The sequence below is a fragment of the Medicago sativa genome, chromosome 2 (genome assembly GCF_051527215.1).
Source record: "Medicago sativa cultivar Bolivia chromosome 2, Bolivia_mono, whole genome shotgun sequence".
NCBI classification, from domain to species: Eukaryota; Viridiplantae; Streptophyta; class Magnoliopsida; order Fabales; family Fabaceae; genus Medicago; species Medicago sativa.
Window position 1 is genome coordinate 78,784,334 of NC_140750.1, and position 22,744 is coordinate 78,807,077.

A 22,744-nucleotide genomic window follows, 5' to 3' on the forward strand; every position below is an offset into this window, starting at 1 on the left:
CACATAAGTCAAAATCTTCGGCCAAACAAAGTACAACGTCAACAATCAAAGAAGGTTCAAAGTCTTCTCACCATTATACATCAAAAGGAAAAAGAAAAAAACATTAAAAAAAAAAGTATTTTCACTCTTTATTAGGTGAGATCGAGAAAATAAAAATTAAAGCTACTAGTTTATCAAACAAATAAAATAAAGTTGCTTTGTGTATGTGAAAAGGTTGCATGCCATTATAAAATATATATAGACATAAGGATTTGGCGCAGTTACTTTTCCCACAATTTTAATTTCAGTTGTTGGATGAATTTGTGCCACAAGACCTCACAATGTTGTGATCTAATTCACTGGCTTAAATGGAAAACTATGTGTAACTGCGTCATTTTTCAACAGCAGCAAATCCTAGTATGAGATATAGTATTGCTACTAGAGCTGTCAAAACATGAAAGCCCATATGGATCGGCCCGTTAAACCCGATTAATTGTAGGGTTTGGGCCTTAAATTTTGAGTCTGGATTTTTATAGGAATCCTGCTCTTTACCCAAACAGTATTGCTCAGTCCCAAAGTAAATTACCTCTATGACCCTACGCAACTTAACTTGCGCACGTACAAACCATACGTAACTTAAGTCACGCTATGTTACTTAAGTTACGCTAGTACAAAGTTTCACGTGACTTAAGTCATGTAGCGTGTCTTTAGTCACGCTAGTGCAACATGTCTTGGATCTGTTGCGTGACTTAACTCACGTTGTTGCTGGTGTGCTGCTAATCACGCAACTTAACTCACGCAAGCCAAATCCAATTGACGCAACTTAACTCACGCTAGTATTAACACTAGCGTGACTTAACTCACGCTGGCAGCAGAACAGAGACAGTGGCACCAGAACAGAATGACAGTGGCAGTAGCTACTGTTTTGTTCCTTCATTCCATGTTTACAGTACATGCATTGATTCAACCAAAACTCTTAATTTAGAGAACAAGCATTCATTCAATAATAATTTAGAAATGCAATTTTAACGATAATTAATGCAAATGTCATAAAGAGGCGCAACCCCGCAAATGTAAATATCATACAACCAGCTGCTAGACCTAAATGTAAAAACCAAAAAGTCGAGAAAATACTACAAATATATCCAAAAAAAGTCATAAAATGTAGTCCTAACATAAGACACTACTGGTCCTCCTGTGGACTCCTAGACCTCCTCCTCGGAACCGGCTGCTGCTCAAACACACTATAGTCAGTACGGAGGCCCTCCAAAATGCCAAAGAAGAGTGGATTAGAAACCACCTCTGGAATCCCCATCGCATGCTCCACTCTCTCTCTCATGATGCCGATGACCTGCAATGGATCGGGAGGATGTCTGGCCCACTCCTGGTCAACAAGAATATCCTGGTATACAGGTCTCGGCATGACAATATCAGGCTCTAGAGCAGGGTTGACGATGAGAGGATGGGACACACGGTAGAACCACCTCACGTACCTCTCTGTATGCTTTCAAGGCTCGTCGTCTGGGACCTGGCGACCCCTCCGCTGGTGGGGAACGACATGAAGAGCAAACTCCAAGAAGGCAGCAGCCACATCTGCTGCGGTAATAACATCAGTAGGAGGTCGGGGAACCCTCTGAACATGTCTGTACTGCCTCAGCACCCGCTCCGGCAAATGACACACCATCCTCTGACTGCCTGCCATGATCCATCCAGAGTACCAGCACACGTCATGAAAAGGCGTCACGTCTCGTCGGTGCTTGATAAGTCATAGATTAGTATATTTTAATGCTTTATTTAGTTTAGTTTTAAATAAGATTTGATTTAATTATATTGCATTTTATTTCCTTTTAGAATATTTTACTTTAAATTGTCTTTTATTTTATTTTAGGAACGAATATATGGTGGAAGGTGTCTTGGAGCAAAAGAAAGAGGACTGGATCAAATACGAAGATACGGAACAAAAATATGTTCCCACCAAGTCAGAAGCTTGGCACGGCCAGTGCCAACATGTGGCACGGTCGTGCCACCTCCAGAAGCCCCTTTTGCTGCTTTTTCTTCGGGCCCAAGTTACCCTGTTGCAGCTTTACTGTTTTACCCTTTTAGTTGCTTAGTTTCTAAGTCGATTGTAAAGCTATAAATAGAGTAGCTCTCCACCATAAACATTAACCTTTACTTTGAATATTTCAAGTCTTTATTTCAATAAAAGTTCTTTACTTTATTTACTTTCTTCTTTGCAATTTACTTTTATCGCATTCTCTCTTCTTCCCCCATGTCTACGATGAACGTGAGTGAGTAGACTTCTTTGTCTTGGGATCGTTGGATAAGTCTAATGACGTAATCCGGATCAAGCCAAGCCTTAAACCCTAATTATTTGTTAACTTAATTCCTAATCTAAATTCACCGTTTTAACATGAATTAATTATTATCAAACTGTGGAAGCGAACGCGGAGGGTTTGATAATGGTTAATTCATCTTCACAGATATCAATTCATAAAGCGAACGCGGAGCTTTGATATCCGAACAAGTGAATTTAGACAAGGTTTGCGAAACATGAGAATAGTCTAGCAAACCTTGGGACACATAAAGTTTCGATCTTCAAGGGTCCCAAAGGCAATCACCCATGAGAATAGGTGTGGTTGTTGGAGGGATACACTCACTGACTTCGAGAGGAGCTGTGATATGCTAAAGAGAAACTTGTCCTTAGTAATTAAGATTAACGTATAATTATAAGTTTAAGGCTTGCTTGTGAAAAGATTCGTTATTATGATGAACCAATGATCCCGAGGCTTTTTAATATTATTGTTATTTACTTTCAAAAACTGCACTCTCCAACTTCTTATTTCTTTCTCCTCTAATCATTTTCTAAAAGTTAATTAGATTGACCAACTCCCTAGCGGAACGATAACTCTACTTACTACTATTACTTCGATCATGTTAGCTTAACGATCATGTTGTGAAAGAACGTTTTATGGCGTCATCTACACAATATGATATCTTTGACCCATTCTAAGGACTCTTTCTAACCGTCAAGCTAATGACATTAAAAGAGCGCTTCGTGGGAGGCAACCCACGCATTTAATTGCTTTTGTTTTGTTTTTCTTTGTTTTAAGTTGTTTTGTAGGTAATTGTCCAAGTGTGATTCGAAAAAAATCAAGAAATTGAAAATTTTTGAAGTCCTCCTTACCAGAAGGTTGGCACGGCTCGTGCTGAGGTTGGCACGGCCGTGCCATGGTTTGTAACACAAAATCAGCCCAGAGCCACAGAAGGTTGGCACGGCCCGTGCCAAGGGTGGCACGGCCGTGCCCGATGTCTGCACCCCTATATCATCAAATTTTTCCTTCTTCTCCATTCATTCACAAACAACAACCCTCTTTCATCTTTCAAACTTCTCTCTAAACCTCCATAATCTTCAAACCTTCAAACCCTCACATCTCCCTCAATTCTTAACCAAATCACTCAATTCTTTCACCAATCAATCACAAACTTCCTCCAAAACAAAAACCACCAATGAGTTGTTCATGTTATGGGCAATGCTCTACAACCACCCCGTCAACACTGGCTTTTATTTGATTGATTACTTAGACTTTGTAGCTACTAGACCAGCCGGTATGGGAGACATAGTGGTGGGTGGAATTATTACATACATAGCTAGGTGTTTTGGTGTGAGTGAGGATGAGGGAATCAAACCAATTGAGGGAAACAATAAGCTTAACCGGGAAGCCCTCATTGCTATGAATTTCATTAAACATCGTCCACCACTACATTACCAACTTAAGCTAAACTTGCCAATCATGTTTTTATTGCCTAACCCATCTCGGACTACCACCGAGGTGGAAGAAAATTGGTTGTATGTTGATGATATGCAGGTTCTAGAACAACAAGATGATGAAGGAGAAGGTGCTAACTTGCACCAAGAGGGGCACCATGGCCATGAAGCCGGTGAGCTTAATGAAAATCAAAGATGGACATGGATTCACAATGAAATCGAGAGGATGGGCACCGAGCAACAAAGGCAAGGTGTTGAGATCTCCGGCCTTCGCAATGAAGTTCAAAGGGGCAACCGTGTCAATGATGAAAATAATGAGATGCTCCGTCGGATGATGCAACACCTCCAACTTCAAGGTCCTCCATATGGACCTCAATAAATTGTGAGCTTTCCTCTTCCTCTCTTCCCTCTCTCTACTACTCTTCTTCTACTCCTTCTTTCTTCTTCCTCTACTTCTTCTTCTCTTTTAATTTCTTTTTCTTTTGAATCATTGAGGACAATGCTTCCCCTAAGTGTGTGTGGGGGGGGGGGGGGGGGGGGGGGGCTAATAAAGTGTCTAGAGTCGCAGTGTCCCAAACTCCCTTGAACTTTATTCTTTTTGTTTTGTTTTTATAGCAAGAGGCATGACCAGCAGCTTGTTTTTAATGTAAAAAATGGCATGAAAATTTTTGTTTTGTCTCTTCTTCAAGTCGCTTCTTGTACATAAAAGTAGTTTCTTGTGTTTCTTATGTTCTTGCTATACCCATATCATGTTTTATTGTGAAATTCTCCAATGAGAAAAGCACCCGGTTGCAATCCTTGAGCAAATGTATGAATAGGTATTTTAAGGAACACGTTCTATCTTTAGTGTTAACTTAGACCCTTTAAAGTCTTAAGAGTAAAAGTAGTATAAGTTTGTGTGGGAAATTAATTTATGTTCTTAATTGTTATATCCTTAATTGTTAAAGTTAAAATGGGGCGGGAGAATGGCACCAACATGTGGGGGAAAGGACAATCCCTAACTTCCTAATTGTGGTGGTGACTCCCTAATTTGAACCTAAAGTGAAACAAATTCATCAATGCTAGGAGGAAAGGACAATTACATCCAAAAAGACTTCCTACTCGGAGATGAAACAAATAATAATTTTGCAGCACTGCTTAGGGTGATTTTGAATCTAGGGGGAAAGGACAATTACATCCGAGAAGACTTCCTACGAGGATAGATAGCCCCTAAGCATCTGCAGCCCCTTGTGCTTAATTGTTAATCTAATCTAATTTTAACTTAAATTCCCATCACTCTTATATGAAATGAAGAAAGGACTTTTCTCGGTTACTTTAGCACTAAGGATAGAACCTATTCCTCATAATATCTGTCTTATACAGGAGCAATAAAAGGGTTGGACTGCACACACACACTCACTTGAGACTTGATGTTGGGTAGAATAGGTTCATGAGAAGCATTTGAAATTGTAATTAGTGTACTGGAAGCAAAGCCTTTCTTTTGAGACATGTGTTCTTAATATTGCCATGAATAAATCTTTTGTTGCTGCTATGTCTATTGCATTTTGCTTGAGGACAAGCAAAGATTCAAGTGTGGGGGAGTTTGATGAGTCATAGATTAGTATATTTTAAAGCTTTATTTAGTTTAGTTTTAAATAAGATTTGATTTAATTATATTGCATTTTATTTCCTTTTAGAATATTTTACTTTAAATTGTCTTTTATTTTATTTTAGGAATGAATATATGGTGGAAGGTGTCTTGGAGCAAAAGAAAGAGGACTGGAGCAAATACAGTGCGAAAATACGAAGATACGGAACAAAAATATGTTCCCACCAAGTCAGAAGCTTGGCACGGCCAGTGCCAACATGTGGCACGGCCGTGCCACCTCCAGAAGCCCCTTTTGCTGCTTTTTCTTCGGGCCCAAGTTACCCTGTTGCAGCTTTACTGTTTTACCCTTTTAGTTGCTTAGTTTCTAAGTCGATTGTAAAGCTATAAATAGAGTAGCTCTCCACCATAAACATTAACCTTCACTTTGAATATTTCAAGTCTTTATTTCAATAAAAGTTCTTTACTTTATTTATTTACTTTTATCGCATTCTCTCTTCTTCCCCCATGTCTACGATGAACGTGAGTGAGTAGACTTCTTTGTCTTGGGATCGTTGGATAAGTCTAATGACGTAATCCGGATCAAGCCAAGCCTTAAACCCTAATTATTTGTTACCTTAATTCCTAATCTAAATTCACCGTTTTAACATGAATTAATTATTATCAAACTGTGGAAGCGAACGCGGAGGGTTTGATAATGGTTAATTCATCATCACAGATATCAATTCATAAAGCGAACGCGGTGCTTTGATATCCGAACAAGTGAATTTAGACAAGGTTTGCGAAACATGAGAATAGTCTAGCAAACCTTGGGACACATAAAGTTTCGATCTTCAAGGGTCCCAAAGGCAATCACCCATGAGAATAGGTGTGGTTGTTGGAGGGATACACTCACTGACTTCGAGAGGAGCTGTGATATGCTAAAGAGAAACTTGTCCTTAGTAATTAAGATTAACGTATAATTATAAGTTTAAGGCTTGCTTGTGAAAAGATTCGTTATTATGATGAACCAATGATCCCGAGGCTTTTTAATATTATTGTTATTTGCTTTCAAAAACTGCACTCTCCAACTTCTTATTTCTTTCTCCTCTAATCATTTTCTAAAAGTTAATTAGATTGACCAACTCCCTAGCAGAACGATAACTCTACTTACTACTATTACTTCGATAGGCCGTGCACTTGCGGTTTGGCCCTATCAGTGCTCGTACGGCCTCCAGGTGACATGACAATGCTCCATCGAGTCCAACAAGCCTCTGAAGTGGTCAGCATGAGCAAACCCCCTTTGAGGTTTCCATCTACCCACATACGGGTCCTCCCGGTCGTAATCTAAATATTTGGACCTCGGAACCACATGCCTGAAGTGAGCTATAACCCATCCCTGCAAACACAAACAGACAAAATATATACATGTCATACAAGCACCTATACATTTATGTTTAACTTAAAAAAAGAGGGAAAAATATATTACCACAAGCAAGCTCATGTAACCACCAACTGAGCCAACATTTGGGTCTGAGGTAAGATTCAGCTGCTCATACAAGAAAGCAAGTCCCATCGCGCCCCATGACCACATGCCTATGTTAGCCAAATCCCGAATGGCAAGCATCCACAGCAGACTAATGGTTTTGCTGTTCTTGCCGGCAAAAAGGGTGTAGCCAAGCAAGAGCAACAAAAACACCTTCACACAGGCGGGCCTAATATGACTCAGCTCCTGCTCCTCCTCCTCTGATAAATCCTCCCCTAGCAACTGGTTGCACCTATTCAACAGGTAATCATACTGGTCTTTCAGGACCGTGTAAGAGACAGATGCACCAAAATCAGTCACATACCCAACCGCAGCCTCCACCGGAAACAACAGGTGGGTCACCAGCATATCCATAGCTGCGTCATGTTCTAAATCCTCCTCATGAATGAGCCGTCCAGCTACGGGGATGCCTAGGAAACAAGTGACATCATCCAGTGTGATGGTTATCTCCCCAACAGGCAGATGGAAGCTGCTGGTCTCCTGATGCCATCTCTCAGCCATGGCACACACTAAACCGTGGGAGATGTTGTCGTACCCAGTCAGAAGGAGGGGCCTTAGACCCGATCTATCAACCGGTTCCCAGAACCAAGGGTTAGCATCTGCCGGCATTGGAAGGGACAGGGAAGAAAGCTTCAGTTTCCTCCCGTGAGAGATGCCTTTCATCTTACGATCCGCTTGCAACTGAAATACAACAAAAATATAATTAAATATGTAAAATAAACATGAAATAATAAACTATATATATTATACGTAAAATATTATACGTAGAATATTATACGTAGAATATCATTAAACATGAAATAAACTTCATAAATAAAAATACGTAGAATATATTATACGTAGAATATTATACGTAGAATAAACTATATATATTATATATAAAAGAAACATGAAATAATAAACTAAAAATATTCTACATTATACGTAAAATAAACTTCACATAATAGTAAAATATCATTAAATTAAATAAAGCAAATTATACTTACTCTTTTATCGTTCCAAAGCTTGCATGCCACGTGTCTACCGAAGTCCGGTAAAAGTGACAACTCGTAAGGCCCCCCTGGAAAGCCCCCATCCTCATCCTCCATAACTAGCTCTGCATGCTGCTGCTCAGGATCCTGCTCAGGATGATGCTGCTGAGGAGGCTGCTCTGGATGCTGCTGCTGAGGAGGGTCGACAAACTGATGCTCAGGCTGATACCCCTCCTGAAACTGATGTTGATACTCATACCCCTCCTGATAGTGATAACCCGGCTGAAATCCAGCCTGCTCCTGATAATGTTGATCCTGATAAGCCAGCTCCTCAAACTGATGCTGATACTGTGGGGGGTCCATAATCTGGGATGCACCCGTCTGTGACGTCGATCCCCCCGCAGCATCAACAGTAGCAAGACTCATGGGCGCCACTCTCCCTTTACCTCGACCTCGACCTCGACCCTCCGGAGGATGTAGTGCTTGCTTCTCCCTACGTGCACTACTAGTAGGGGCCATCCTCCCTAACCTAAGCCTATCAGGCCTCTCATGCTCAGACATATCTGCACAAAAATCAAAAAATATTTAACACATTTTCACATAATTTCGACAGCAACATACGTGTAATCTTTAGCAATACAACAACACTATAATGTCCACAATGTCATTTGAATCCACAAACTACCACATTGCAGTCAAATTAACTATACTCAACATTAACAAACATAACTCTAACTAATTACATCATTAACAATCCAATAAAACCAAAAAAATTATTATTGAGACATTTCACCGAACACGTAGTGTGCATTCTTCAAACAACTATGTAATCTAGCATTTTCAAAACCCTAAACTACCACATTGTACCCTAAACAACATCTAAACAACAATTCCTAAGTTAAATCATCACTAACAACCATAATCTTTAACATGCAAGACAATTTTTTAAAAACCTAAAAATGTTAATTTTATACTAAAATTCGAAAATTTCAACCAAAATAATGCAAAGAAGTAGTTTAATAATCACTTACTTGATATTGTGGAAGAAATTTGGTTTGAATGGCGCAAGAATGGTGAAATTTGGATTTGGGGGTGAAAATTTCGTTTTTGAAAAGTTGAGAAATAGAGGAATGGAGGTTCTGTGTTGGTGAAAACCAACTTAAGTAACGCTGCGCAACTCAAGTTGCGTTACCGTTATAACTAACGCATGTTAACATGCGTGGCGTGGCTTAACATGCATAGTGTAACAGCCCGATTTTCGCTAGTTTTTATTTTAATTATTTATTTGTGTTTGTTATATGTGCTCTTATGTGATTATTTGCATCTGTGTGTATTTTTGGTTGGGATTCGTAGAATTCGGTGTTAGAAGGGTATTTTAGTCATTTTGAACTTAGGGGTAGTTTGGTCATTTTGAGAGTAGGGGTAATTTTGTAATTTTGAACGAGGATTATTTTTAATGTTTAGTAGGAGTATTATTTTACCAAGTTACTAGAGAGGGTGTAGTAATTATTTTAATTACCATTAAGTAACCGTTAGTGTTATAATTTACCATTAAGTGAGTAGTGACATTTGGGTGTTAGAATAGAAATGGGTTAGGCCCATTAAGGTTTAAGAGATAAGCCCAATTGAGTAGAGCTAGTATATAAACTCTAGTTGTTGGTGAAACTAGGTTTTACAAACATTATTCATTTCATTTCATTTGAGAAGAGAAGAGATAGAGGCTAGAGGGAAGAACAAGGGTTAGAGCTTGAAGAGGGGATTCATCATCTAGGAGCTAAATTGAGGCTTGGGTTAGAGAATCTTGGTGCTAGAGGTAAGAGGGTTAGAATTCAACCATAATTCATAACTTTTTCTTTCTTACCCATTTTTGTGAAATTGATGAATTGAATCTAATTGTTGTAAAATTCGTTCATGATTGTTGTTGTTATGTTTGAGAACATGATTTACATGATAATTGTATGTTAGTATGTGAATTAACATGTTTAAATGCATAGTTGTTGGTGCTTTGTGTTCTTGAGCGAGTTTGATGAGAATTGAAGTTGTAGTGTTGAATTGTGCATGAATTTATGTTCAAATGTTGTTGTTGTTATCTTGACATATGTTGTTGTTGGATTGATGCAATGAGTATCATTAAAATGGTGAATTGGTGATGAATATGTTGTTGTTGTTGAAAGTTGTGGAAATTGATGAATTGGTGAATTTTGATGAGATTAAGTTGAATTGTAGTGTCAATGATTTTTAATGAATGAAACAAGTTGATTATGATGAGTTATGGTATAATGATTTTCTGTTTTTGGTTGTTGTTTGGTAATGAGGAATGGTTTGGGAGAAATCGGGATTTTCATATGAGATTGAGCGTTAACCGTTTTGGAAAATGAGTGTGATGTGAGGTTATGGAAAATGATTTTTGGGATGGTTGAAACTTGAATTTTTCTATACATTATGATAGAGCTAAGTGTTAGGAGAATATAGGCGAAAACAGAATTGAATTTGGGTTAACGGTCGAGATTTTAAGAACGAAATGGCGAAACCGGAAAACCGGGACTGCACAGAACCGCAGCTCAGGACACTGGCTGCTGCCCATTTGCGCCTGGGCGCAGGAAGCCATGCCTGGGCGTGGCTTGGCAGCCCCTCATGGGTGTCTGCCCTGTTGTGTTGTGCTGGGGTGCTTTGGGGCCAATTCCGGACTTTCAAAAACCGATTCTTTCGATGTTTTACTATTTTCTAGACTTTCTAAACCTATGGAAAACATCAAAAGAATTGAGTTGAACTTGACTCCTTGGATTTAATCAAGCTTTTTGTTGATTGTTCAAGGAATGTTCAAGAACACTGATTTTCTGAAAACTTGTTTTCTCAAAAGAATGAAGTAGGGTTAAGTATGTATGATGTTTATATGACTTCTAAAAATGGTTGTGAATGGTTCCATCAAGTTTGAACTTGTTTTGCTTTGAAAATGGGAATTTTGTAAAAAGTGATCAATTGAGACGAACTTTGGAATTTTTGTTAATTCTCCATATGTGGCCGATGAAATGTTTATGTAACCTCTACTGCACGTATATGTGACTTGTGAGGATACATGGCATAGGCGATTGAGCTCGTTTACTTGGTTTTGGCTTAGGTGCTCAATTATTTTCAATATTGTGATTTATGAGACGAACTTGATTGAAAATGATCATTGAGGGCCAATTGCTTATGAATCCTTTATGGATTAGATTGATATGATTATCAGATGAGGTATGAATGGTTGTTAGGTGATGAATGTGATGTTTGTGATCATATGTTGTATTTGTTCCTCTATTTGGATTGTAAGGAATTATGTGGAAATGTGGCAACTATATGTTGATTTATGTGGAGATGATTGATGATGTGTATGTGTGACAACTATATGTTGATTGAATTGTGGATGTTGTTGGTGATTGTATATTTGTCAAGTGGTGGTGAATTGTTGTCGATGCATATATACTAATTGAATGGTGATGAACATGTTTATGTTATGTTATTTGTTGAACATGTTAAATGACGTTGATTGTTGGTGGTGAGTTTATACATGCTAGTTTTGATGTGATTAGCGATGAATGCGTGTATATACATATAGCCGTTGATTATAGCCGTTGAATCGTGGTGAACATATGCATTGTGGATTGAGTCATATGTTCATGCATCATATGTCGTGTCGGATGTTATATCCATATTGCCGTTGACCGGATACTTGTATCCATATTGCCGTTAATTATAGCCGTTGATAATGATGTTTTTGTTGCATCATAAGGTGACGACCTTGGAGGAGTTTGGTACCACATGCATCTAGAGAAGAGTCTAGAGCATCATATGCATTTGATTAATTGATGAGTCGTGTCATAATTGAATATGTGACTTGGTGAATTTGTGTGTTGGTGAAATTTGGTGAATGTTGTGATTATGTGGATTGGTGTATATGTACATTGGTGAATGTTGTGGATGGTTGTGAATAATTGTATTATGCTCTAATTGCATGTCTTAATTGTTTGTGCTTATACACTTGGTGAATCAATTGAAGATGGTTATTTTAATAATAATGATGAGGTGAGATTTGTATATGTATATATACATATATGATGTGGTGATGTTCTTTGATAATGATGATGGCTTGCTTATAACTTCGATATGACGAATTGTACTTGTTGAGATAAGCATGCTAGATGAGTAATGAAGTGAGTAATGTTTTCATTGATTGATGTTGATAAATGATGAGCTTTTGTTGATGACTTGATTAGAGGTTGAATATGTATGCTATGCTATGATAATAATGTGATAGCTTGAAATGTAAGTGATGGGGGATAATAATGATCATGTGATGCTAGTGTTCTAGGAGGGAGGGTTATGTATATGTGATACGTGTATGATACACTTATTGATATGAACTTGGAATGATGATATGGAATGGTTTGAATGGTATGAGAATCATGAATACTGTGAATACATGTATGATTTGTTATTTTGTATTCTTGAATATATCTTTCATTTCCAATGTTCTTGTTTAAATCTTTTATGGATTATGATGATGTAATGCTAACCCTCAGTGGTCTGTGGTGGACCGCCTACCTCTCTGTATGGATGGGTAGACGGCGTGCAGGATGCTTAGTTGTTGCTTGTTGATGCCGAGGAGTGGAGTTCCTCTCTTTACATGCAAGTGTCTAGATTAGGGCTCTGATCTAGGGTAGTTCTTGCATGTTGTTTTATTTGACTATGTATTTGGAGTTGAGATATTCTGTTATTTGAGATTTGGATGATACATTTGTATTTAGTTTGGAGATCCAGAGATTGTTTATGAATTATATGTTGTTCCGCTGCTATGTAGTATAACATGATCCTTATGCATGTATGAATTGTGGTTTATTCGGAGATGTAGCATCTATTTCTAGAATATTTCTGATGTATTCGCGCGTTTTACCGCTTAATAGAAATAGGGTGTTACAAGTTGGTATCAGAGCCGTGGTCGGTCTTGTCCGGACTAGTATTCTTTGAATTTCCTGTTGTATGCGACATGTACGAGAGTACTTTCGGTACTTGTTGTGTTGTTCTGTTCTTTTAGGCGAGTTTGAGCGTAGTGGGGGAGTAGCAAGTTGCTTCAGGGGATTTTGTCTGGCAAGGGAAGGTATCTTTGGCTGCGGAGGCTCAGTTGGTTGTGGTTTGTGTTAAGGTTCCTGTTGATTTTGAGTTGGATCTTGTGTGTCTTCCGTTGAAGCATATGGACGTGATTTTCGGTATGGATTGGATGTTGACTTTTTTTGTTAACATTAATTGTTTGACCAAGAGTGTAACGTTTTCTAAGCCGGTGGCTGAGGAAGGTGGGAAGTTCTTGACCGCGGAGCAAGTGAAGAAGTCCTTGGATGGTGAAGCTAGTGTGTTCATGATGTTTGCTTCCTTGAAGGAAAGTAGTGAGAAAGGAGTTGGTGATTTGCCGGTAGTGCAAGAGTTTCCAGAAGTTTTTCCGGACGACATTACCGAATTACCGCCGGAGAGGGAAGTTGAGTTTGCAATTGATTTGGTTTCGGGAACGAGTCCTATCTCGATTGCGCCTTATCGGATGTCTGCATCAGAGTTGGGTGAATTGAAGAAGCAATTGGAAGAGTTGCTTGAGAAACAGTTTATCAGACCGAGTGTTTCTCCGTGGGGTGCTCCTGTATTGTTGGTTAAGAAGAAGGATGGTAGCATGAGATTGTGTGTGGATTATCGGCAGTTGAACAAGGTGACAATCAAGAATCGGTATCCGCTTCCGAGGATTGATGATTTGATGGATCAGTTGGTTGGTGCAGAAGTGTTCAGTAAGATTGATTTGAGGTCAGGATATCATCAGATTAGAGTAAAGGCGGAAGATATATCCAAAACTGCGTTCAGAACGAGGTATGGACACTATGAGTATTCTGTGATGCCATTTGGAGTGTCTAATGCGCCAGGTGTCTTCATGGAATACATGAATAGGATATTTCATCCTTTTCTGGACCGTTTTGTGGTAGTGTTTATAGATGATATTTTGGTGTATTCGAAGTCTGAAGAAGAGCATGCCGAGCATTTGAGGATTGTGTTGGGAGTCTTGAAGGAGAATAAGTTGTTTGCTAAGTTGTCGAAGTGTGAGTTTTGGTTGCGGGAAGTGAGTTTCCTTGGTCATGTGATTTCTAAAGGTGGTATTGCCGTGGATCCGTCGAAGGTTGATGCAGTGTTGCAGTGGGAATCACCTAAGTCTGTTTTTGAAGTTAGAAGCTTTCTTGGGTTGGCAGGTTATTATCGGAGGTTCATTGAGGGATTCTCTAAGTTGGCGTTGCCATTGACGCAGTTGACTCGGAAGGGGCAAGCGTATGTTTGGGATGCTAAGTGTGAGAAGAGTTTCCAAGAGTTGAAGAAGAGATTGACTTCAGCTCCAGTGTTGATTTTGCCGAATCCGAAGGAATCTTTTGTTGTTTATTGTGATGCTTCTAAGATGGGTCTTGGTGGTGTGCTTATGCAGAATCGTCAGGTTGTGGCTTATGCTTCGAGGCAGTTGAAAGTGCATGAGAAGAATTATCCGACTCACGATTTGGAATTAGCAGCCGTGGTGTATGTGTTGAAGATTTGGAGGCATTATCTGTATGGTTCTAAGTTTGAAGTGTTCAGTGACCATAAGAGTTTGAAGTACTTGTTTGACCAGAAAGAGTTGAATATGAGGCAGAGAAGGTGGTTGGAGTATCTTAAGGATTTTGATTTTCAGCTGAGTTATCACCCTGGAAAGGCCAATGTTGTTGCTGATGCGTTGAGTAGGAAGTCGTTGCATATGTCTGCTTTGATGGTAAAAAAGTTAGAGTTGATTGAACAGTTTCGAGATTTGAGTTTGGTTAGTGAGTTGACACCGGATGGTGTGAGGTTGGGAATGTTGAAGCTGACAAGTAATATTCTGGAGGAGATCAAGAATGGTCAGAAGGGAGATTTGAAACTCGTAGATCGAGTAGTGTTGGTTAACCAAGGTAAGGGTGTAGATTTCAGGTTGGATGAGAACGATGTTTTGATGTTTCGTGATCGTGTTTGTGTACCAAGTGTTCTTGAGCTTAAGAGGCAGATTTTGGAAGAAGGTCACAGGAGTAGTTTGAGTATTCATCCAGGAGCGACTAAGATGTATCAAGATTTGAAGAGGTTGTTTTGGTGGCCTGGAATGAAGAAGGAGATCGCAGAGTTTGTGAATGCTTGTTTGGTTTGTCAGAAGTCCAAGATTGAACATCAGAGACCGTCAGGTTTGATGCAACCGTTATTTGTGCCAGAGTGGAAATGGGATAGTATATCAATAGACTTTGTGGGAGCGTTGCCGAAGACTGTTAAGGGTTTTGATTCTATTTGGGTGATTGTTGATCGGTTGACGAAGTCAGCACATTTTGTTCCTATCAAGACCGGTATGTCTGTGACAAAGTTGGCTGAGATCTACATTGAGCAGATTGTTAGATTGCATGGTGTTCCTTCTAGTATTGTGTCGGATCGGGATCCGAGGTTTACTTCTAAGTTCTGGGAGAGTTTGCAAGATGCTTTGGGAACTAAGTTGAGGTTGAGTTCTGCTTATCATCCCCAGACTGATGGTCAGACAGAGAGGACTATTCAGAGTTTGGAAGATTTGTTGAGAGCTTGTGTGTTGGAGCAAGGTGTCAGTTGGGTTGAATGTTTACCGTTGATTGAGTTTACTTACAACAACAGTTTTCATTCTAGTATTGGAATGGCACCGTTTGAGGCTTTGTATGGTCGGAGGTGTAGGACTCCGTTGTGTTGGTATGAGTCAGGAGAGGGTGCTTTGTTAGGACCGGATGTTGTGCAAGAGACTACGGAAAAGGTTAAGATGATCCAAGAGAAGATGAAAGCGTCTCAGAGTAGGCAGAAGAGTTATCATGATAAGAGGAGGAAAGACCTTGAGTTTCAGGTTGGTGATCATGTGTTTTTGAGAGTGAATCCTGTAACCGGTGTTGGACGTGCTTTGAAGTGTCGGAAGTTAACTCCTCGTTTTGTTGGACCTTTTGAGATTGTTGAGAAGGTTGGGGTTGTAGCGTATCGGATTGCGTTACCACCATCTTTGTCGAATCTTCATGATGTGTTTCATGTGTCTAAGTTGAGGAAGTATGTGTATGATGCGTCTCATGTGATCCAAGTGGATGATTTGGAAGTAAGGGATAATTTGACTGTTGAGACTTGGCCAGTTAGGATTGAGGATCGTGAAGTGAAGCGTTTGCGTGGCAAGGAGATCGTTTTGGTTAAAGTGATTTGGGTTGGACCGACGGGTGAGAGTGCCACTTGGGAATCGGAGAGCAGGATGAAGGTTTCGTATCCGGAGTTGTTTCCTTCAGGTAATTTTCGAGGGCGAAAATTCATTTTAGTGGGGGAGAGTTGTAACAGCCCGATTTTCGCTAGTTTTTATTTTAATTATTTATTTGTGTTTGTTATATGTGCTCTTATGTGATTATTTGCATCTGTGTGTATTTTTGGTTGGGATTCGTAGAATTCGGTGTTAGAAGGGTATTTTAGTCATTTTGGACTTAGGGGTAGTTTGGTCATTTTGAGAGTAGGGGTAATTTTGTAATTTTGAACGAGGATTATTTTTAATGTTTAGTAGGAGTATTATTTTACCAAGTTACTAGAGAGGGTGTAGTAATTATTTTAATTACCATTAAGTAACCGTTAGTGTTATAATTTACCATTAAGTGAGTAGTGACATTTGGGTGTTAGAATAGAAATGGGTTAGGCCCATTAAGGTTTAAGAGATAAGCCCAATTGAGTAGAGCTAGTATATAAACTCTAGTTGTTGGTGAAACTAGGTTTTACAAACATTATTCATTTCATTTCATTTGGGAAGAGAAGAGATAGAGGCTAGAGGGAAGAACAAGGGTTAGAGCTTGAAGAGGGGATTCATCATTTAGGAGCTAAATTGAGGCTTGGGTTAGAGAATCTTGGTGCTAGAGGTAAGAGGGTTAGAATTCAACCATAATTCATAACTTTTTCTTTCTTACCCATTTTTGTGAAATTGATGAATTGAATCTAATTGTTGTAAAATTCGTTCATGATTGTTGTTGTTATGTTTGAGAACATGATTTACATGATAATTGTATGTTAGTATGTGAATTAACATGTTTAAATGCATAGTTGTTGGTGCTTTGTGTTCTTGAGCAAGTTTGATGAGAATTGAAGTTGTAGTGTTGAATTGTGCATGAATTTATGTTCAAATGTTGTTGTTGTTATCTTGACATATGTTGTTGTTGGATTGATGCAATGGGTATCATTAAAATGGTGAATTGGTGATGAATATGTTGTTGTTGTTGAAAGTTGTGGAAATTGATGAATTGGTGAATTTTGATGAGATTAAGTTGAATTGTAGTGTCAATGATTTTTAATGAATGAAACAAGTTGATTATGATGAGTTATGGTATAATGATTTTCTGTTTTTGGTTGTTGTTTGGTAATGAGGAATGGTTTGGGAGAAATCGGGATTTTCATATGAGATTGAGCGTTAACCGTTTTGGAAAATGAGTGTGATGTGAGGTTATGGAAAATGATTTTTGGGATGGTTGAAACTTGAATTTTTCTATACATTATGATAGAGCTAAGTGTTAGGAGAATATAGGCGAAAACGGAATTGAATTTGGGTTAACGGTCGAGATTTTAAGAACGAAATGGCGAAACCGGAAAACCGGGACTGCACAGAACCGCAGCTCAGGACACTGGCTGCTGCCCATTTGCGCCTGGGCGCAGGAAGCCATGCCTGGGCGTGGCTTGGCAGCCCCTCATGGGTGTCTGCCCTGTTGTGTTGTGCTGGGGTGCTTTGGGGCCAATTTCGGACTTTCAAAAACCGATTCTTTCGATGTTTTACTATTTTCTAGACTTTCTAAACATATGGAAAACATCAAAAGAATTGAGTTGAACTTGACTCCTTGGATTTAATCAAGCTTTTTGTTGATTGTTCAAGGAATGTTCAAGAACGCTGATTTTCTGAAAACTTGTTTTCTCAAAAGAATGAAGTAGGGTTAAGTATGTATGATGTTTATATGACTTCTAAAAATGGTTGTGAATAGTTCCATCAAGTTTGAACTTGTTTTGCTTTGAAAATGGGAATTTTGTAAAAAGTGATCAATTGAGACGAACTTCGGAATTTTTGTTAATTCTCCATATGTGGCCGATGAAATGTTTATGTAACCTCTACTGCACGTATATGTGACTTGTGAGGATACATGGCATAGGCGATTGAGCTCGTTTACTTGGTTTTGGCTTAGGTGCTCAATTATTTTCAATATTGTGATTTATGAGACGAACTTGATTGAAAATGATCATTGAGGGCCAATTGCTTATGAATCCTTTATGGATTAGATTGATATGATTATCAGATGAGGTATGAATGGTTGTTAGGTGATGAATGTGATGTTTGTGATCATATGTTGTATTTGTTCCTCTATTTGGATTGTAAGGAATTATGTGGAAATGTGGCAACTATATGTTGATTTATGTGGAGATGATTGATGATGTGTATGTGTGACAACTATATGTTGATTGAATTGTGGATGTTGTTGGTGATTGTATATTTGTCAAGTGGTGGTGAATTGTTGTCGATGCATATATACTAATTGAATGGTGATGAACATGTTTATGTTATGTTATTTGTTGAACATGTTAAATGACGTTGATTGTTGGTGGTGAGTTTATACATGCTAGTTTTGATGTGATTAGCGATGAATGCGTGTTTATACATATAGCCGTTGATTATAGCCGTTGATTATAGCCGTTGAATCGTGGTGAACATATGCATTGTGGATTGAGTCATATGTTCATGCATCATATGTCGTGTCGGATGTTACATCCATATTGCCGTTGACCGGATACTTGTATCCATATTGCCGTTGATTATAGCCGTTGATAATGATGTTTTTGTTGCATCATAAGGTGACGACCTTGGAGGAGTTTGGTACCACATGCATCTAGAGAAGAGTCTAGAGCATCATATGCATTTGATTAATTGATGAGTCGTGTCATAATTGAATATGTGACTTGGTGAATTTGTGTGTTGGTGAAATTTGGTGAATGTTGTGATTATGTGGATTGGTGTATATGTACATTGGTGAATGTTGTGGATGGTTGTGAATAATTGTATTATGCTCTAATTGCATGTCTTAATTGTTTGTGCTTATACACTTGGTGAATCAATTGAAGATGGTTATTTTAATAATAATGATGAGGTGAGATTTGTATATGTATATATACATATATGATGTGGTGATGTTCTTTGATAATGATGATGGCTTGCTTATAACTTCGATATGACGAATGTTACTTGTTGAGATAAGCATGCTAGATGAGTAATGAAGTGAGTAATGTTTTCATTGATTGATGTTGATAAATGATAAGCTTTTGTTGATGACTTGATTAGAGGTTGAATATGTATGCTATGCTATGATAATAATGTGATAGCTTGAAATGTAAGTGATGGGGGATAATAATGATCATGTGATGCTAGTGTTCTAGGAGGGAGGGTTATGTATATGTGATACGTGTATGATACACTTATTGATATGAACTTGGAATGATGATATGGAATGGTTTGAATGGTATGAGAATCATGAATACTGTGAATACATGTATGATTTGTTATTTTGTATTCTTGAATATATCTTTCATTTCCAATGTTCTTGTTTAAATCTTTTATGGATTATGATGATGTAATGCTAACCCTCAGTGGTCTGTGGTGGACCGCCTACCTCTCTGTATGGATGGGTAGACGGCGTGCAGGATGCTTAGTTGTTGCTTGTTGATGCCGAGGAGTGGAGTTCCTCTCTTTACATGCAAGTGTCTAGATTAGGGCTCTGATCTAGGGTAGTTCTTGCATGTTGTTTTATTTGACTATGTATTTGGAGTTGAGATATTCTGTTATTTGAGATTTGGATGATACATTTGTATTTAGTTTGGAGATCCAGAGATTGTTTATGAATTATATGATGTTCCGCTGCTATGTAGTATAACATGATCCTTATGCATGTATGAATTGTGGTTTATTCGGAGATGTAGCATCTATTTCTAGAATATTTCTGATGTATTCGCGCGTTTTACCGCTTAATAGAAATAGGGTGTTACACGTAGGGTCATAAAGGTAATTTACTTTGGGACTGAGCAATACTGTTTGGGTAAAGAGCAGGATTCTTTTTATAGGGCATTTTAGCCCGGCCCTAAATAGTCCCGTACACGTTTGGGCTAGCCCGCATGGGCCGCTGGTAGCTCGTTAGCCCGCATAACAAAAAAAATCTTATATATATATATATATATATATATATATATATATATATATACATATATATATATACACACACACACACACACACATATAGGGTTATGTTACAAGCCACCCTTTGGTGGTGTCTTTTACCAAGTCACACCTTAAGGTGTGATTTTCACTTTTTAGTTATAACTTTGATAAAAGACACCTTCCTAAGAGTAAGTTGGTGTCTTTTCGCAAATGCTCATAGAGTAACTTGATAAAAGACACCTTCATAAAAGGTGCCTTCTATCATAACCCATATATATATATATATATATATATATATATATATATATATATATATATATATATATATATATATATATATATAAGTTTGCTACAATAGACTCATTCCTTTTTATGAAGAAGCATTTTAGCAACCAACACCTTTTGAGTTGGACCAAAATACCTAATTTTTCTGCTTTGGAAAAATCAAAACTCAAGGATAGACTTGTAATTTTCAGTGAGTCAATGCTTTAAATGTGTCATTTATTACTTTAGGTCTTCGTCTCTCTCTTCATATTGCTATTCTCTTACTAATTTACTGATCTTCGTCTCCCTATTACATAAAAAAACATGAAATAAATATTTTAGCCAAAAAAAATAAAATCTGATTCAATTTTGCAAAAATCAAACATCATAATAGGTGCACATATTAAAAAAAATGTCTTATGTTACTTTTGTTGTTTAATTTTAACTGTATTAGTTATTAAATCTTATGGCACATTTCTTTAATGAGTTAATTTTTTAATTGCTCATGTATTACACTGAAAAATGCCTCGATAAAAAAATGCAGATTTTACCACTGTAATTTGATGTTCTTCCTATTTTTGTCCTCAAACAAATCAGTCACACATGAGGCATTGACATGGCATAGAATCTTGTCATGTGGCTCTTGTCACATGTATTTTTTTTGATGACACATCAATTTGTTGCCTTAAATTATTTTTCTAAAGATAATTGAGGGGCTGAAATAATAATAAAAAAAATGGCCAATTTCTTCTTTGTAGGTAGGGGTGGGAATAGGTCAGGCCGCTCGTCAGGGGCCTATGGCTCAGCCTACTAAAAGTTCGGCTCGGCCTAACTCGTTTAATAAATGGGTCAAGCTTGAGATTTTAAAAAGCCTATTAATTTAATTTGGCCAGACTTAGGCTTATGAAAAAGTCTATCAAGCCTACCAGGCCGGCCCATATACGAGTATATTACATTTTTCCATATATATTATATATATATATATATATATATATATATATATATATATATCAAAAAGAATTATTGATCCTTCAAATTCTCATACCACAATTATTATTTTGTATGACATTGCTATTGTTATGTGTGAACTATTAAGGCTTGCTACTAGTATGCCTAAGGTCAATATAGTTATTAGATTAAGTTTGAAATTGAAATCTTTGCTGTTATCAGACATGATTATTCTTGAGTTTCTATCCATCTATAAATTTTACAATTGTGTTTCATTAGTTTAATTTGTATCTAATTAATGTTTTATCTCTATATTAAGTATGTTGCACACATTGAAAGGAAAAAAAAAATTGATGAACATACTCTGTTTGAAATTTGTAACACAAACTAGGCTTTTAAACAGGCTAATAGGTCAGGCCAGGCTTTTAAAAAGTCCAGGCCAGACTTAAAATAAAGTCTTTGACAGGTAAAAGACCAAGACTTAGGCCTTAGTTTTTTCAACTAGGCCTAGCCTATTTAAGCAAAGCTCGGCTCGGCTCGGTCCATTCCCACCCCTATTTGTAGACATAAAATCCATAAAAAGTGACTTAGAGATTGATCTATTTCATGGTTTTTCATAACCATGTTTATGACGTTAAAATAAGGCCTCCCACGTAAAATTAAAATTTTCTGGCAAGAGACAGATTAATTATCAATTTTTAAAGCGTTAAAATCTCAAAAACCAAAACAACTGAAAAATCAAATTTTGAGCTGATTCTTTTGAAACACCTCCATAAAAATACATAAAAAGGATCTGCAAAGTTTCATAACTTTCTAAAGACACCTCAATTTATCTTAATTTTTTGACCAAAACATGCAAAAATGCAAACTTGTTTCTAGTAAGCATACATGAACAGAATTTCGGTCCCCAATTTCGCAGACATGTTTATAACATCATGTTCACGTATGTAAATACAAGTTACAATAGATGAGTTATTCAATGGATTTTCCTAGGGGGAGCTCCAAGAACACTCCGAAACACATTGTTTTTGTCATAATGAATGGATCCCCTTTTGCTTTCCATGTGTCATTTTTTATAGTCATCACTTTCTTAACCTAAAGGGTCTCTCTTTAGATGTCCAGACCCACCAGTGGAGTTGGTTTCTCATTCTCTATGCAGCTCCTCCGTGCATGACACGCAGAGCTGGAGCATCTACATATCACTCGTTTGTGCACGACACGTGGCATTCCATGAAACACTTCTTACGAGGACCACAACTTTCACTTGGACATTAACATGAGGAAGAGGTAAATTTCTAGTTTTCCTAAATGGTCAAGATGGGCTAAGCATAACTTGAATGGTAGTGTTGAGCCAACCATGACCTAAATGGTTAAGCTTAGCTCAGCATTTCGAAGGGTGAAGCTGAGCTAGGCATGATGAATGATGGAGTTAAGCTAT

The 22,744-nt window shown here is 37.9% G+C and overlaps 1 protein-coding gene and 2 long non-coding RNA genes across 3 annotated transcripts; 2 read left to right on the forward strand and 1 right to left on the reverse strand.

The window, feature by feature from the left end:
- Positions 1-1,162: 1,162 nt before the first annotated feature.
- Positions 1,163-1,681, reverse strand: LOC146951105 (uncharacterized). Its single transcript, XM_085748710.1, has 2 exons — positions 1,508-1,681; positions 1,163-1,381 (listed from the first exon to the last, which is right to left on the reverse strand). Exons 1-2 carry the CDS (start codon positions 1,679-1,681, stop codon positions 1,163-1,165), a joined length of 393 nt encoding a protein of 130 aa, XP_085604836.1.
- A 7,736-nt stretch (positions 1,682-9,417) lies between these two features.
- Positions 9,418-12,658, forward strand: LOC146951106 (uncharacterized). The gene is made up of 2 exons (XR_015025494.1): positions 9,418-9,639; positions 12,428-12,658. It is a non-coding gene; the product is annotated as an uncharacterized LOC146951106 (long non-coding RNA).
- Positions 12,659-16,665: 4,007 nt separating this feature from the next.
- Positions 16,666-19,785, forward strand: LOC146951107 (uncharacterized). The gene is made up of 2 exons (XR_015025495.1): positions 16,666-16,771; positions 19,573-19,785. It is a non-coding gene; the product is annotated as an uncharacterized LOC146951107 (long non-coding RNA).
- Positions 19,786-22,744: the final 2,959 nt, after the last annotated feature.